The 15951-nt window shown below is 39.1% G+C and overlaps 1 protein-coding gene across 1 annotated transcript; it reads left to right on the top strand.

Moving 5' to 3' along the window:
- Positions 1-59: 59 nt before the first annotated feature.
- On the top strand, positions 60-15817 carry kif28 (kinesin family member 28). Its single transcript, XM_037791022.1, has 28 exons — positions 60-193; positions 604-820; positions 1654-1845; positions 2028-2078; positions 2224-2376; positions 2467-2502; positions 2666-2785; positions 2945-3052; positions 3980-4134; positions 5246-5357; positions 5457-5524; positions 5726-5868; positions 5965-6086; positions 7025-7115; positions 7341-7401; positions 7741-7864; positions 8479-8614; positions 8700-8818; positions 8975-9082; positions 9232-9324; positions 10537-10677; positions 10780-10850; positions 10944-11078; positions 12257-12423; positions 13429-13523; positions 13843-13975; positions 14189-14322; positions 15621-15817. Exons 2-28 carry the CDS (start codon positions 746-748, stop codon positions 15777-15779), a joined length of 3102 nt encoding a protein of 1033 aa, XP_037646950.1. The 5' UTR covers positions 60-193; positions 604-745; the 3' UTR covers positions 15780-15817.
- Positions 15818-15951: the final 134 nt, after the last annotated feature.

Genomic DNA, 15951 nt, shown 5'->3' with positions numbered 1-15951 from the left:
AAGGCTTGTGTTTGGTGGGTGGATGGAGTGACGGGACCACAAGGCCTTTTTCTTTTTGTCTGAGATGTGCGGTGAACCAGTGAAAGGAGCTACAAGCGTCTAATTATCCTTCACAATAGCCGAGACCTTATCCTGCTGCTGCCTCAGATAATATCAGACGTCCATCAAACTCTAGCAATCTTTTAAATGTCAGGTAATGGTTGATATCATACTGAAATGTTGACATAACTGTAGCTGTAAACATGTAACCGCCCGGGATGAATTGGACTATCTCCCTGTCTCTCTTCTATAATTTATGGTGGTAGGAGGTGAAAGTGAAACCGGCCTCATCTGCAAAGCTCCACTTCACTTAACAAAACACCATGGTGGAAAGTATTAATATAGCAAATTAAAAGCATATGTTTCCCATAGTAAATTCTGATAATTACCTTTTATTAAATATCTTAATGCTGCTATTTAATATTTATTTTTTAGCCCGTAGCAGTGTCGACTACACATTATTGTCTCTTTTAGATTAGTGTTTAGGGTCGTGTCCACCTTTCAGTAAGTAAATGTGTTTTCCATCATGTTTTCAGTAAAACCGTGAGCCTATTTTCCTAACAGGCTCACATGGACGCCACAGCCTCTGTCACACTAACCTGATTGTGTCCATGTCAACGAGTAACTTGACCCACCTGTGTGGCTGCTTGAGGGAGCTGATCACTCAGTGTGCCAGTCTGCTGTGCTGATACCTGCCTGCTGCACCATGAGGGCTAAAGCCTCAGACATGCACGGCAAGGACTGTGTCAAAGTGGCCGTCAGAGTCCGACCCTTCAACAAGGTCAGTGTGCAGTCGTATATGTAGTAGAATATGTACAATCTCACTTTTTAAAGCTGTCATCCGTTTCTTATGTTAGGCTATTTCGCAATTGTTTATTCGCCTGATGTTTTCCTAATGTGTATGTGTTGCAATATACTGCATTCTTATGGTATCACATTCACTGACATAGTATTTACTGTTGTGTACTGTACACACTGATGGAACCATCAGCTCGAAAGTAAAAAATTACAGATGTTTGTGATAGTATTTGTGTATAAACTAGAGTAAATATTCACAAATGTGTGAGCAAACACACACCGGATGATTTGACTTTATACACATGTATTGCTTTTTGACAAAAAAAGATAGCAACACACAAATAAAGAATTTATAACTTTGAGGCTTGTCGGAGTGCAAAGCCTGTGTAAAAGAACTGAAAATACAACAGGAGAAATGATTGAGTTTGGATAAAGAAGGAGGATGTTGTCTAGGTTATTCTGGGGGAGCTCAAATGGAAAATGGATCTAGTGACAGCAGATATTACATTCAAAGTAGGCTACTTGGTTATTCTTACACTAAATTATTAGACTCTGTTTTTGATCTCTTCCTTCTCCCTATGCTTCCTCCTTGTGAGTAGATAGATAGGTAGATAGATGGATAGATAGATACTTTATTAATCCCGAGGGAAATTCAGGTGTCCAGCAGCTCGTATAACAAAGGCATAGAAATATAGATAAAGTAAAAGGGTAAAAGTGAGCAGTAAGTAAGTACCACATCAGTCTTTTAATTTCCTTGAAATCCAAATTAAATCATCTTATTCTCTCTTCTCATCCTCCATCATTTCCTCCATTCAGAGAGAGGGGGACGCAGGCAGCCGCTGTATTGTCTCCATGGTGTCGAACTCCATCACCATCCAGGACCCGCGAGAATCCCAAAGCCGTCGTTCTTTTTGTTTCGACTACGCCTACTGGTCCCACAGTGGCTTTGCACGAGACCGTAGTGGCCTCTACGTGCCTGAAGAGCCCGGGGGACGATACGCCGACCAGGTCAGCTACAAGTCACCCTAGTAGAACAGGCAAATAGTTGGTACATTCATTACAACCAACAGAACATGTTGAACACTGAAACAAGCAGAAGATACAAAATGTAGACTGTCCAGACAGAACAGACCTAGAAAGAGTTTGAGCAATACCGAGTTGCAAGCTCATAAAACATCCTCTATCCCCAGGACAGTGTGTTCCAGGACCTGGGAGAGGGAATACTGGAGAATGCACTGCAGGTAACAATCATTATATATTTATCACGAAGCTCTGTGCTTTTTTGCACCCAAACAGATTTTGTTCTGTGCATGTTGGCTAAAACAACTCTAGGGTTTTACTGTTTGTCCAATTTTGATAGTAAAAGTCCTGAAATGTTGTCTGCAGGGTTACAATGCCACACTGTTGGCCTACGGGCAGACTGGCTCAGGGAAGAGTTACTCGATGGTGGGCTTCGGGCCTAACAAAGGCCTGGTTCCTAAACTCTGTGACCGACTCTTTCAGGCCATTAGAGAGAACCAGGATACCCGACAGTGTCAGGTAAAGAGTGTGTGTGGCTGTTTCCCAACACACTGTCATGTATGGGTGTGTTTTCGCGTATAAACATTCTGAATCTTGATGTATTCACAGGTCTTTTTCAGTATGCTGGAGATCTATAATGAGCAGGTAATAGTAGGGAGCAGCAGCTACTGTCTTTTTCTCTTTTCTTCATGATCTCTTGTTTCTCTGGATATTACATTGATTAAGAAGTCACTGTCTTCATAGATGACCAGCGTTCCCTCCTTCCTTAGTCTCTGAATCATTTTTTTTGTCTCTCTCCTCTGTCCAGGTGGTTGACCTGCTGTCTCGGGGGTCTCGTACTCAAGGGGGGCTCAGAGTCCGAGAGGAGCAGCAAAGAGGCTTCTATGTGGAGGGTCTCCGGACAGTCCCTTGTGACAGCGCACCACAGGTATATGGATGGATGGATGCAGAATTACGATATAAGAGCCGTTAGGAAAAGAAATAAGAGCTTCAAGGAATGTTGAGGGACATTTCAGGTATCTTTCTGTATGCTCTGTTAGTGTTGTTTACTTGGAATCATGTTAAAAGTGTGAATATTAAAATGTAGGTGGGGCAGCTGATGGAACAGGGGACCAGGACCCGAACCACCGCCGCCACTCACATGAACGCCAATAGCAGTCGCTCGCACATGCTCATTATCCTCCAGCTCAAACAGGTCAGTGGCTCCACTTTCAGCCCCGCTACATAACACACATTCTCCAAGATTTAGATTTGTTTGTCCCAGTATCACTGCATTTAAAATTCACACTATTTTCTCAAGCTGTTACTAAGTTGTGTCATTCACAGTGGTGGATGAAGTACCTGAAAGCCACATTTGAATAAAAGTACAGATATCTAACCATAAAATGACTTAAGTAGACGTTAAAGTCACCTAATAAAATATTACTTGAGTAAAAGTCTTTCTATCCGTTTACTGTATTTACTTTACTTAAGTATCAAAAGTAATTTTCTGATATTAAATGTACTTAAGTATTAAAAGTACAAGTAAATGCTGTTAATAAAAAAGCAGGCAAGTCAGTCATTTTGAGTTTTATAAAGTTTATTCCTCTTAACATGTATGCCACCTTAAGAATAGAGGCTACATTAAACTTGAAGAAAAACAAAGGTTTTCACACTTTTTGGTGGATTTAAAGAACAAAATCCCATTTTGATTCTGACGTGCAGTCTGCCAGCCTGGCAGAAATCAAAACTTAACTACAGCTTTGAGAGCACTTTGTTTGAACTTGCTGTGATCACGTGATGAAACTTGCAAAGCTACAGTAGGACCACCGATTCGCCAAACCTGCTTGCTTTCAATAGTAACGAGTAACGAAGATGCTTAGGGGAAATGTATCGGAGTAAAAGTACACATTTTATATAGGAAATGTAGTGGAGTGAAAGTTGAAAGAAATATAACAACTCAAGTTAAGTACGGATAAAAAAAAATACTCAAGTAATGTAACGAAGTCTTACTACTTTGTTACATTACACCATTGGTCACTTACCTGCATATGTGCTGGTGTCTCTGTACCATATGTATCAGAATATTATCTTCAGGTTTCTTTGGGCATTTATTGTTGACATCATTGTGACTTCCTGTCAGATCTTTTCCAAAGAGAGCATCACAAAGCAGTCCAACATCAACTTGGTGGACTTGGCTGGCAGTGAGCGTCAGCGGTCGTCAGGGTCAGAGGCTGACCGACTCAAAGAGGGCACGGCCATCAACCTGAGCCTCACCACCCTGGGCAACGTCATCAGGTTGGCCTGGTGTTTAGTTTAAGTTAGCTTTCATTCAGTTTGGTTTTTCACAGATACTTCAGTATCTTTCACATTAGGGATGGGACAATATAGGATTATATCGCAGATTGTAATAATAAAAAACACAACAAGTTGATCCTGGTGAATTTCCATTATTGGGATAATTGTGAATATCGTCACATGCGTGACTTGAAATAGCTGTGTCATGGTAGAGACGTGTTAAATAGAAATTGATTTTGAAAAATACAGGAATTATCATGTAAGAAAAAACAGACTCACACAGTGTTGCTATTTTTTTTATTTATGCAGGGGGACCATATGATTTATAATTAAGATTGTTTGTTTTCTATAAAAAAGTATATTATAAATATTAAATCAATATTATTTAGTAAAAAAGTATAAATAAAATGTTTTTCTTCATAAAAATCCAGTATGTTTAATCCCATTTTAAGAGTTTTAAGTATATTTTGATGATTGATTTTGATGTCATAATTGTCATTTTACAGGTCTGTAAATTTCATGGTATTTACCTAACTGATCATTAGCCAGAAATTTCTTTGGAATTACTGCCAAATTACCGCAATATTTACCTCAAAATGTATCGAAAACTACTTTATTATAAAGATTATTTATTAATTATTTCCCAATAGCTGGTAAATGTATTTAATACATTTCCAGGAAAAGAATACAAAGTGAATTGATATGCTTTATTTCCATGCCTGCTGGTAAATAGATAATAATTATCAAATATCTTCTTTGAAATTTCTTAAAAAACTCCCTGAATCATTACATTAGCTACCAGGTTACATTTGTGTAGACAATAAGTCACACAATGGTGAGATTTGTGCCTGATCAGAAGTGTCTTCTCTCAGCGCACAGCTGCTTCTCAAGCCTAAAGGCCTTATTTTAAAGATAATGTGCTATTTTAGCTTATAATTATTAAATAATGTTTATAATAAAGTAATTTTGGGGTAATTTGACAGTAATTCCCCAAAAAATGAAAATAGGTTTCTTGCTAATTATCATTTAATTACCATGAAATTAGCTGACCTGTAAAATGAAAATTTTCATATCGTCCCATGCCTATATCACATCCTCTCCTCTCCTCCAGCTCCCTCGCTGATGTGGCGGTGGGGAAGAAGGTCGTCCACATCCCCTACAGAGACTCAGTTCTTACCAAGCTGCTGCAGTCTGCCCTGGGAGGCAACAGCCGCACTGTTATGGTAACAGACTCTTTGTAATAAATATTGCTCACAAACACTGATGGATTATGTTAAGTAATGTAGTTATTTTCTAATTGTGGACATCAATCAATTTTCAAGATTGCCACGCTGAGCCCTGCTGATATCTGCTATGAGGAGTCTCTCTCAACCCTGCGCTATGCTGAGAGGTACAACTAACCATTCATACAGTGTAACCCATCAAGAAGTCTTGAACTTATACACCAATCGCTCATTGTAATGTCTTTCTGCCTCCTTCTTTTCACCCTGTATTTTCTTTCTTATTGGCCTTTCACTCGTTTCCTCTGTTCCACCTGGACCCCATCCACATCCCTCACTGGTTGTGTCCCCCACCTCCCTCACCTCTTTAGGGCAAAGCGTATCCAGAACCGAGCGGTGGTGAACGAGAGCCCCACTGAGCGTCTGGTTAAAGAGCTAAAGGCCGAGAACGCCAGACTGCTGCAACGACTGAGCCGGCTGGGCCAGGAGGGGCGCAGAGCCAACGACGAGACCAGTGAGACTCACTCTTAGAAAGAATAGAAGAGAAAAATAATAGAAGAAAATAGAATTCAGCAGGCGAGGGTCAACATGTATGCGTGTGTGTGTTTAGAGGAGCTTCGTCAGCTGCTGACCCACAATGAGCTCCAGATCAGAGCCATTCAGACTCTGTGGGAACAACACCTGCAGGAGGCGCTGAAGGACTGGGAACAACAGTATGCTAACATCACACAGGTACACACACACACACATATACAATATCAGAGATGCACAGTTTAATTTTGACTCTGCAGTTGATCAGTTTATTGGCCCATTACAATCTAATATCAGTCCTACTGCTAAGAATCTCAGTATCATCTTTGACCGGTATATGACTTTTGACCATCATGTCCCTAAACTTATTCAGTCCTGTTTTCTCCAGCTAAGAAACAGTGCAAAAATCAGATGGATCTTGTCTTCCACGGATCTTGAACTATTAATTCACACTTTCATATTCTCCCGTCTAGACTATTGTAATTCCCTCTACACCTGCCTCAGTTAATCTGCTTTAAGTCACATACAGCTGGTTAAAAATGCAGCTGCCAGGTTATTAACCAGAACTAACCGTCGATCTCACATCACCCCTGTTCTGGCATCCCGCCTTTGGTTTCCTGTAAAATTCAGAATAAACTATAAGATCTTGTTAATTACATATAAGGCACCACATGACCTCGCCCGAGTTACATTTCTGATCTCTGAGTTTGTTATTCTACCTGTCGACCACTCCGATCCTCTTTTATCCATCCCCGCTCCAACTGCAAAAACAGAAGGTGATCGAGCCTCTGGACAGCTTCTAAAAACCCATCTTTATAGGCCTCATCCACATGTTTTTGTCTGTTTTAGTTTGGTCTCATTGTTTCTGTGTTTCAAATTGTAATTATTCTTTGGTTTCTATCATTGTTCGATATTTCATTTGTGTGTGAAGCACTTTGTAACGGTGTGTTTTAAAAGGTGCTATATGAATAAAGCTTTACCTACGTACACAAAAGTTTCTGTAGTTTCAGATGAGCTTTGGAGAACACACGAACACAGAATGTAAATGCACTCGCTGAAGGTTTAGTGTATAAATACATCTGTGTACATGTACTAAGTGGATATTTTTCAGTCTCTCTGTCCTTCTCCCTCACTGTCAGGAGAGGAGGATGATGCAGATGCATCCCTACATCCTGAACATCAACGAGGACGCTCAGCTGTCAGGGGTGGTCAAGCTTTTCATTCAGGAGGGTAACTGTCTCTCTCTTTATGTCTTTATATTATGATGAATATCTCACTCTAGTTCAGTGCACCTTGTAGAGAGGGAGGTATTGGGAATGGAGAATGCCACAGTGGTAAGTAGGCTAGAGAGTTGGATGACAATAGTGACTGAGAAGCTTATCATAGTCTGACAGACCCGTCGCTACAGGTATTAGCATGTTAATTAACACTCATTAATACCATTTTGTGTTCCAGGTGAATGGGACATGGGCTTGTCTGACTCTTCTCCGAGATCCATCTCTATCAAGGGCTTAGGGTGAGTTTACATCACATCAAGATCACATCCGGGAACAAAAGAACATCACAAACCCAGCGCAAGTAAAGTGAGATTTGAGACACTCAACAGTCTGTATATGATGTCTAAAAGTGGCTGTGAATGATGGAATTGATTAGTGATCAGTTTCCCTGCATTCCACCTAGTGCATGCTGGGAAAGGCTGCAGGCCCTGCGACCCTTATAAAAAAATAAGCAATTGAATAAAATGTTATATACACGAGAAGCAAGTATGGCTTATTCCAATTTTGTTGTTGTTTTCAGCATCTTTGAGTTTACACACACTTATGTTTGCACATGTGTGCGTGTTTTTGTCTGGCAGGATCCAGGAGCGTCATGCTGTGTTCAGGAATGAACAGCGCCGGGTGACACTGACCCCGATGGCAGGGTCAAAGGTCATTATCAATGGCAATGCTGTCTCCGAGATAACTGAGCTGCAGCACCTGGTGGGTGTCAAGATGTCATTATATGACTGTGTGATATGGATACACGCACAGAAAACATCGTTCTCTCTTGTGCTATAAAGAATGTCATAAAATTATCATAGTATAATATGCCGTAAAAAAATCATTAAAAAAGTCATAGTAGTATGCCATAAAAATGTCACAGTGTAGTATGTCTAAAAATATCATGAAACAAATTCAGAGGATAGTATGTCGATAAAAAGTCATAGTGGTATGTTGAAAAATGTCATTAAAAAGTCAAAGTATACTATGTCTGATGAAAAAAGTCATAGTATAGTATCTCATGAAAATGTCATGAAAGAAGGCCTAGTGTATTATGTCATAAAAATGTCATAAAATGTCAATGTTAATAAATAAGTCATAGTATAGTATGTCAAAGATTGTCATAGTATAGTATGTCATAAAGTCATCGTAGTATATTGTCAATAAAGTCATAGTATGTCATAAAAATGTTTATAAATGTCAATATCATACCAAAAAATGTCATAGTATATTGAAAAATGTCATGAAATGTCATAACATTTTTTATAGTATGTCATAAAAAATATAATAATATCATCGTATTGTATGCCATTAAACTGTCCCTCTCCCTGTAGGACCGTCTCATTCTCGGCTCCAACTGTACCTATCTGTTCATTGGTTATCCCTCTGAGAGGGGCGGGGATGACTGGAGCCGCTATGACTACGACTACTTCCAGTCTGAACTGGCTGCTGCTGAGGGCATCCACCTGGGTGAGCAGGACAATCAATAGCTGGAAGTAAAGTAGGTTTATCAAGGAACAAGGAAACGTGTTAGATATTATTTGTGTCTGTTTAGGTGAGTCCAGTGCTGGGTCCAGTCAAACAGACCCCAGTCTGCTGGCCGTCTTCTACGACTACATCAAACTGATGCCCATGGTGGCTGAGGCCAACCAGATGAGCCAGGAACTGAACAAAGTAACACACAGTACATCTCTCTGCTTCTCACTGGAGGCAGTTATATTTGTCAATCAAATAACACAGATATATTTTTGTTTTTATGGTCTCCTGATGTCATCATTATGTATTAACAATTAATAAACACCTGCTCTTCATCATCTGCCATGTTTGTAGGGTGTGGAGTTTAAGTTGGAGATCAAGAATCTGGCGCTGTCGGATTCAAAAGGCCATGATCTGGAGAAGGAGATTGTTATCAGAGTCACCTCTATTGGAAGAAAACAGGTTGGTAAATCTGTCTTTCTCCATTATTTCTTTCTGTCACTTACACTAATTCATAAGCTCTCTTTATAATTCTGATTTCAATGTAGGTTTCTGTTCAAGTCTTGAATTTTAGTTCCTTTGTCTAAACTGTTTTCACTCTCCCTCCCCAGGTATGGATGTGGTCCAAGACCAAGTTTGTGAACCGTAAATTCCTGATGGAGGACGCCTACCAGCAGCATCAGGTTGAGAAGAGAAGAGACGATGTAAGTCTGTCAAAATGTAGTAAGAGACTATTTACAACTCAAATTTTGCACAGACTACAAGCCAAACAAACTTATTTCAGAAATCGTAAACGAAACATCTTAGTAAAAAAGGCAAAAAAAAAGCATTTGCCAAGTAGCTGCATACGTGTATTATGTATTTATATCACATGTATGTCAAAGTCATGATAAAAAGTCAGAGTGTAATATGTCATGAAAAGTCACAGTATGTCAATTTGTTGTGAAAAATCATAGTATAGTGTGTTGAGAAAAGTCAAGAAAAAGTTTATAGTGTAGTATGACATTAAAATGTCATAAAAATATCATAGTATAGTGTGTTTAAAAATGTCACGAGGAAAGTCATAGTATGGTATATCATAAAATATGTCATAGTATATTTTATTAAAAAAATGCTAATTAAAAAATAGTATGGTATGTAGATACCATACTATTTTTATTTATAGACTTAAAAATGTCTTTAGAAATATGTCATAACAAGTTAAATGTCATAGTATATTGAAAAATGTCATGAGAAAGAGTCATAGTATAGTATGTCATAAAAATATCATACAAATGTCATTGTATATTAGGTCATAAAAAATGTGTCATTAAAAAATCATAGTATAGTATGTCGAAAAATGTCATGAAGAAAGTCCTAGTATTCTAGTATGTCATAAAATTGTACATCATAAAATAGTCCTAGTGTAATATGTCATAAAAATGTCTTAAATAATGTGTCATAAAAAGTAAAAATATCAAAGTATATTATGTCATAAAAAAGTAATAGTATTCTATGTCAAATAAACTCATGGCAAAGTCATAGTACAGCATGTCATGAAAAGTCGTAGTATGTCAAATTGTCAGTTGCCAAGTAGCTGCATATGGGATTTGCCGACGTGTATTATGTATTTATTTTTTAGCGCTTCTGCTTGAAATTCAGTAATATGAAATATATATATATATATATTTGAAATAAGTGAAAGGAGCCGTAGAGGAAAATTCACAACTCCATAATCACGGAGAGGGTTATCCCACAGTGCTTTTATTTTGAAAGGCATTGCAGCTTGATGGAATGGCAGCCTGACTTAGAAAATCTACAATACAATGTCTACAATGTCCACACAGTCAACGCTGGCAAGCTTCACCATTAATAGTTTAACATTTCAGAGCAATAACTCTTTATATATTTGATGTGTCTTTGGTTGTTGCTGTCAGAGAGTAGAGGGGCCGTCTACAGCTGCCTTACCCAGAGATCAAGACCCTTTCTGGGATCCTGTGGAGCCTCTGCTTCTGGGCACTGCTCACCTCTGGCTTCAGTCTTTGGCCTTCCGCATCCCTCTGGAAGAGCAGCTTGAGGTATACCGCATACACACACACACACACCGACATCTGATCAATATTGTGAGATGGTACTGTAGGTGAACACAGAGTGATGTTTGGTTGATAATTTGTCGGTAGGTGCTGGGGTCAGAGGGCACAGAGGAGGCCATTTTACAAGCACAGCTGGTCCCCTGCACCTCCACGGGACTGTATGACACACACACACACACACCACACACATTGTGAATAACCCTAATAAATACATAGAGATATAGTAGTAACTAATCATTCTCACTTTCCAGCCCTCTGGGTGAGGATGACATTCTGATCGACCCGTCTGAGTTACTGGGTCGACGACTGGACTTCCAGCTGGTCCTGGAACAGTGTTGTGGCCTCCGCTGGATCAGAGAGGCCCGCAACAGAGGGGTCCAACTTGGGTGAGGCGTACAGTATGGGGCTGCATGTAGAGGCATGGAAGGCACTGAAGAGAGTTTGAAGTACAGGGAGGATACCGGTGGTGGAATGTAACTGAGTACATTTACTCAAATACTGTACTTTATTTAGAGGTACTGGTACTTTACTTGAATATTTCTATTTTATGTTACTTAATACTTCTACTCCACTACATCTCAGAGGGAAATATTGTACTTTTTACTGCACTTCATTTATCTGACAGCTTTAGTTACTTTACAGATTCTGATTATTATTTATTTTGGTAACACTTCAATTTACAGGTCTGCAAATTTCATGGTAATTAGGTGATAATTAGCAAGTAACCTATTACATTTTTGGGGGGAATTACTGTCAAATTACCCCAATATTTACCTCAAAATTTATAAAAAAATATTTTATTATAAACATTATATAATAATTATATTCCGCTATTTCCCAATAGCTGGTAATTTATTTAATACATTTCCAGGAAAAGAATAGAAAGTTAATTGATATGCTTCATTTCCATGTCTGTTGATAAATAGAATAGGTTACATTTATGTAGACAATAAGTGGGGAGATTTTCTCAAGTCTAAGGGCCCTATTCTAATAATTATATGCTATTTTAGCATATAATTATTAAATAATGTTTATAATAAAGTTATTTTCAATACAGTTTGAGGTAAATATTGAGGTAATTTGGCAAAGAAATTTCAAATAGGTTACTTGCTAATTCTTACCATGAAATTTGCAGACCTGTAAAATGAAGTGTTACCAATTAATTTTTTTAGGTTATGATACACAGAAGTGACACATTAATGCATCAATAATTATAGTCGACTAATATAATATATATGATTCTGAAATTGGCCATTATGCATATTTAATACTTTTACTTTTGGTACTTTAAGTATATTTTTGATGTTAATACTATTGTACGTTTACTTAAGTAAGATTTTGAATGCAGGACCTTTACTTGTAACAGAGTATTTTTTACACCGTGGTATTAGTACTTATACAAATCCTTTTTCCACCACTGGAGGATACAGATAATTTGTGTGTGGCACTGACAGGAATATCCTGTTCACTATGTTGGACATGTGCTGTTTTCAATGGCGTCAGATAGAAACAGGGAACATAACTGTCTGAGATACTGTTCTTCGTTCTTCCCCCGCTCTCTCAGCTTCAGGTTATTTGACTGCAGCCAGCCTCTCTACTCTCCGGCTGTGTGGCACAACGTCAACCCTCTGTTGGATCACCGAGTTCACTTCACCTCCCTCCACACCTCTCAACGTCTGTTTGACTACCTGCAGAGCAGCGCTGTCGTGCTGGAGCTCTGGGGCCTTCAAGGTGAGGATGGAGAGATGGATGGATGATTGGCCAAGACTACGTATTCTTTTACTGTATTATTGGCTGAGAACAAGTTGGAGCCTTCATTTCAATTTCAGTAAAAGGTGCATGTAAAGCAGTACATAGTTATTTCACACTCCTGTATTATCTTATTTCACAGCAACAGTCCAAAATGAAAGTAATCAGATATTACCCTTCCTTAAAGGAACAGTGTGTAACATTTAGGGAGATATGTTGGCAGAAATGGAATATAATATTGATAAGTATGTTTTCTTTAGTGTATAATCACCTGACAATAGGAATCATTGTGTTTTTCATTACCTCAGAATGAGCAGTTTATATCTACATAGGGAGCAGGTCCTCTTCACGTAGTCCGCCATGTTTCTACAGTAGCCCAGAACACACACTGTGTTAACCTACCTGCTTGGGCCGGAGTCGATAATGTTACTCGTTCCGGAGTTAACCCCCCGTCACTCCACTTAGCTGTCGGGGAAACAAGACACAGGAAACCTCTGTCGGTTTTGAGGAGCTGCAGCGTTTATTTCTGCACAAACTGCAACCTCCACTGAACACTCACTTGATATTCTCAAAGCTAAACTAACTCTGTCTTCTGCTCCACCAGCTCACTTGTTCGCTCACACTGTCGCACACGTTTGCCACCGCTCTCTCTCTCTCTTGTTTCACCACTCATTTCCCACGTACACACTGACTCTGCTATTCTCCAAAAGACCTACGCTACTCTTACAACACCGTAGTTCTTCTACCCGCTTGGTCACGTTGCAATCCGCAACCTCACCACTAGATGCCGCAAGATGTTACACACTATGTTTAATGCCTCCCTCAGACTCACAGAGATGAGTTGGATGAAATTGAGTTGTAATTAAATTTTCATCTCGCACCCTAGTTAGAAACCTTTCATGTTATTGCTATGTTCTAGTCATTACTATCAATGTACAGTCAGAGGTATCATTAAAGCTGCTGATAGGTGTTGGTTATCTGTTCCAGAGGGTTGTACTGACCTTGTGTCATCTCTGGAGGGAGTGAGGATGACTACAGAGGGCATCTTTATCATCGAGGAGGCAGGCCCAACAGACATCGCAGTGAGTTTGATGTTGAGTCTGTATTCTTGCATCAGGAATTATCTTTCAGTTTGATGTGTTTCTAAAGCTGAGTATGACACTCTAACAACGATACAAAACTATGGGAGATATATATGTATTATGCATTTACCTAACTGTAAGATACTTTGCAAGATAGTTGCATTGTAAAATCATAGATCAAAGGATATGACTTGATAAGAAATACCAAACAACTTTAGTGCATAGACATGGTGTAATTTTGTATTCAAAGAACAGTTCATCTCAATAACTGTGCTTATGTAAATCTGTGTGTGTGTGTGTGTGTGTGTGTGTGTTGCAGCCTGTAGACTCTGCAGAAATCAGCTGTTCAGTGAGAGCTCTTCAACAGGACTTAGAGGAACTGAAGAGTGTTAATGCTTCACTGAGAAAAGAAAATCATAGCCTGAGAGAACAACTCAACGCAGCCAGAAATGGTAACTCAAACACACTTGACACACACCAAGGTCGGGGATAATATGCTGTAAATTAATTGAATACCCAAATTAAAACTACAGTTTAAATCACGTCTATACTCTATTAACTCTATTACCGTGCATGATTTAAAAGTTGTTACATGGCAAATTTTCCCATTCATAAAATTTAAGAAATACGAATTTATGACACATTTCTCCCTCTGTGTGTTTTAGGTGGGGAGAGCGTGCGTGGTCGGCCGGTGCGTCCCAGCTGCGATGCAGAGTTTGCTCGTGCTCTCAAGGTTTTCTACCACAGCATGACCTCAGTCAGGGGTCAGCTGCAGCGCCTGCGCAGACACAGGCCCAGTGTACGTATCCATGTCTGTCTGCAGCGCTGGTATTAGTGAGCATTACTGCCATGAGGCCTTGTTTAAACCTTTGTTAACCGTTAGTTCATAGAGAACAATACACAATCAGGCACACAAATGAGGTAGAAGAAAAGTTTTAGTGAGATTACAGTGAACTCGCCACAGTAACTGGTGAGGATTTGAATAATTTTCCTACTTAAGTTGCTTAAATCAAAGATTTTCCTTTAAGCTTGGTATGTTTGGAATGTGACAAAACGGTCAGGGAATTTGATTAATGTCTGGACATTTCAGGGGATTTACAAATGGTCATTTTTAGGGCTTGCAATCAATTCAAATATTTAATCGTGATTAATCACATGATTATCCACAGTTAATCGTGATCGATCACACATTTATGTATCTGTTCAAAATGTACCTTAAAGGGAGATTTGTAAAGTATTTAATGCTCTTATCAACGCGGGAGTATAGACAAATATGCTGCTTTATGCAAATATATGTACATATTTATTATTGGAAATCAATTAACACAAAAAAATGACAAATATTGTCCAGAAACCCTCACAGGTACTTCATTTAGCATAAAAAATATGCTCAGATCATAACATGGCAAACTGCAGCCCAACAGGCAACAACAGCTGTCAGTGTGTCAGTGTGCTGACTTGACTATGACTTGCCCCAAACTGTATGTGATTATCATAAAGTGGACATGTCTGTTAAGAGGAGACTCGTGGGTACCCATAGAACCCATTTTTATTCACATATCTTGAGGTCAGAGGTCAAGAGACCCCTTTGAAAATGGCCATGAAAGTTTTTGGAGTTTGGAGCGTTATTTAGCCTCCTTCACGACAAGCTAGTATGACATGGTTGGTACTAGTTTCATATGATGCCAGTATCTTCACTCTAGCTATAAAACAGAGCCCGCTACAACCTAAAAATCGCAAGTTGCGTTAAAGAAACTAGTTGCGTTAAAAACAGCGTTTACGCGTTAACAGCCCTAGTAATTTTACAAGAGTTCATTAGAAGTTTTCTACGTTGTTTGATATTATTTACAATCCTTTTAAGTTATTTTTAGCAAACCAGCTGTACAAGAAACATCTGCAAACCAGGCAGGAAAGGTATTTTTTTAAGTCATGGAATTTACAATCAGGTCTGCAGTGAGACACCTGTTGTAACGATGAATGTTTTTTGGTAAGCTATCTGGAAAAGTACCAAGTAGAATTAAGCCCTTAAGAGTATTTACAGTGCATATGTTTACTGTTGATGTTAGTTTTGAAGTTATATGTTCCTGTTGTTTCCAGGAGGAGTCCGACCTGCTGGGGCTCAGATTGTTTGTGGACGAGCAGAGTCGTCTGATGAGGGATTTCTCCGAGCAGCTGGAACAGAGCGTCTCCACACTCAAACAAGATGTAGCCGCCATCGTCCGCCGGAAACGAGAACGATCGGGAATCTGGTCTTGACTGAGTGACCGTTTCACAAAGACAAAGTATTAAGAAGGTGGATGTCTTCTTTATTTTACAACACTGAAGAGATTTTCAATGTGAAGTGTGTGTGTGTGTGGGGGGAAGATACCGCCATCTTTAAGTAGCTGTTTCCAAAGTTTTAATTATTGCTGTGTCAAAGAGCTTCATT

Source organism: Sebastes umbrosus, chromosome 2 (genome assembly GCF_015220745.1).
Source record: "Sebastes umbrosus isolate fSebUmb1 chromosome 2, fSebUmb1.pri, whole genome shotgun sequence".
In the NCBI taxonomy this organism is placed as follows: Eukaryota; Metazoa; Chordata; class Actinopteri; order Perciformes; family Sebastidae; genus Sebastes; species Sebastes umbrosus.
This window is presented reverse-complemented; position numbering and strand designations above follow the sequence as displayed.

Excerpts from the sequence above, each read along its gene's own strand:
- kif28 (XM_037791022.1), top strand. The coding sequence starts at position 746 with ATGAGGGCTAAAGCCTCAGACATGCACGGCAAGGACTGTGTCAAAGTG. Across the intron at positions 8,615-8,699 it reads TGCTGAGGGCATCCACCTGG|GTGAGTCCAGTGCTGGGTCC; the intron begins GTGAGCAGGACA and ends GTGTCTGTTTAG. Across the intron at positions 14,323-15,620 it reads TGCGCAGACACAGGCCCAGT|GAGGAGTCCGACCTGCTGGG; the intron begins GTACGTATCCAT and ends TGTTGTTTCCAG.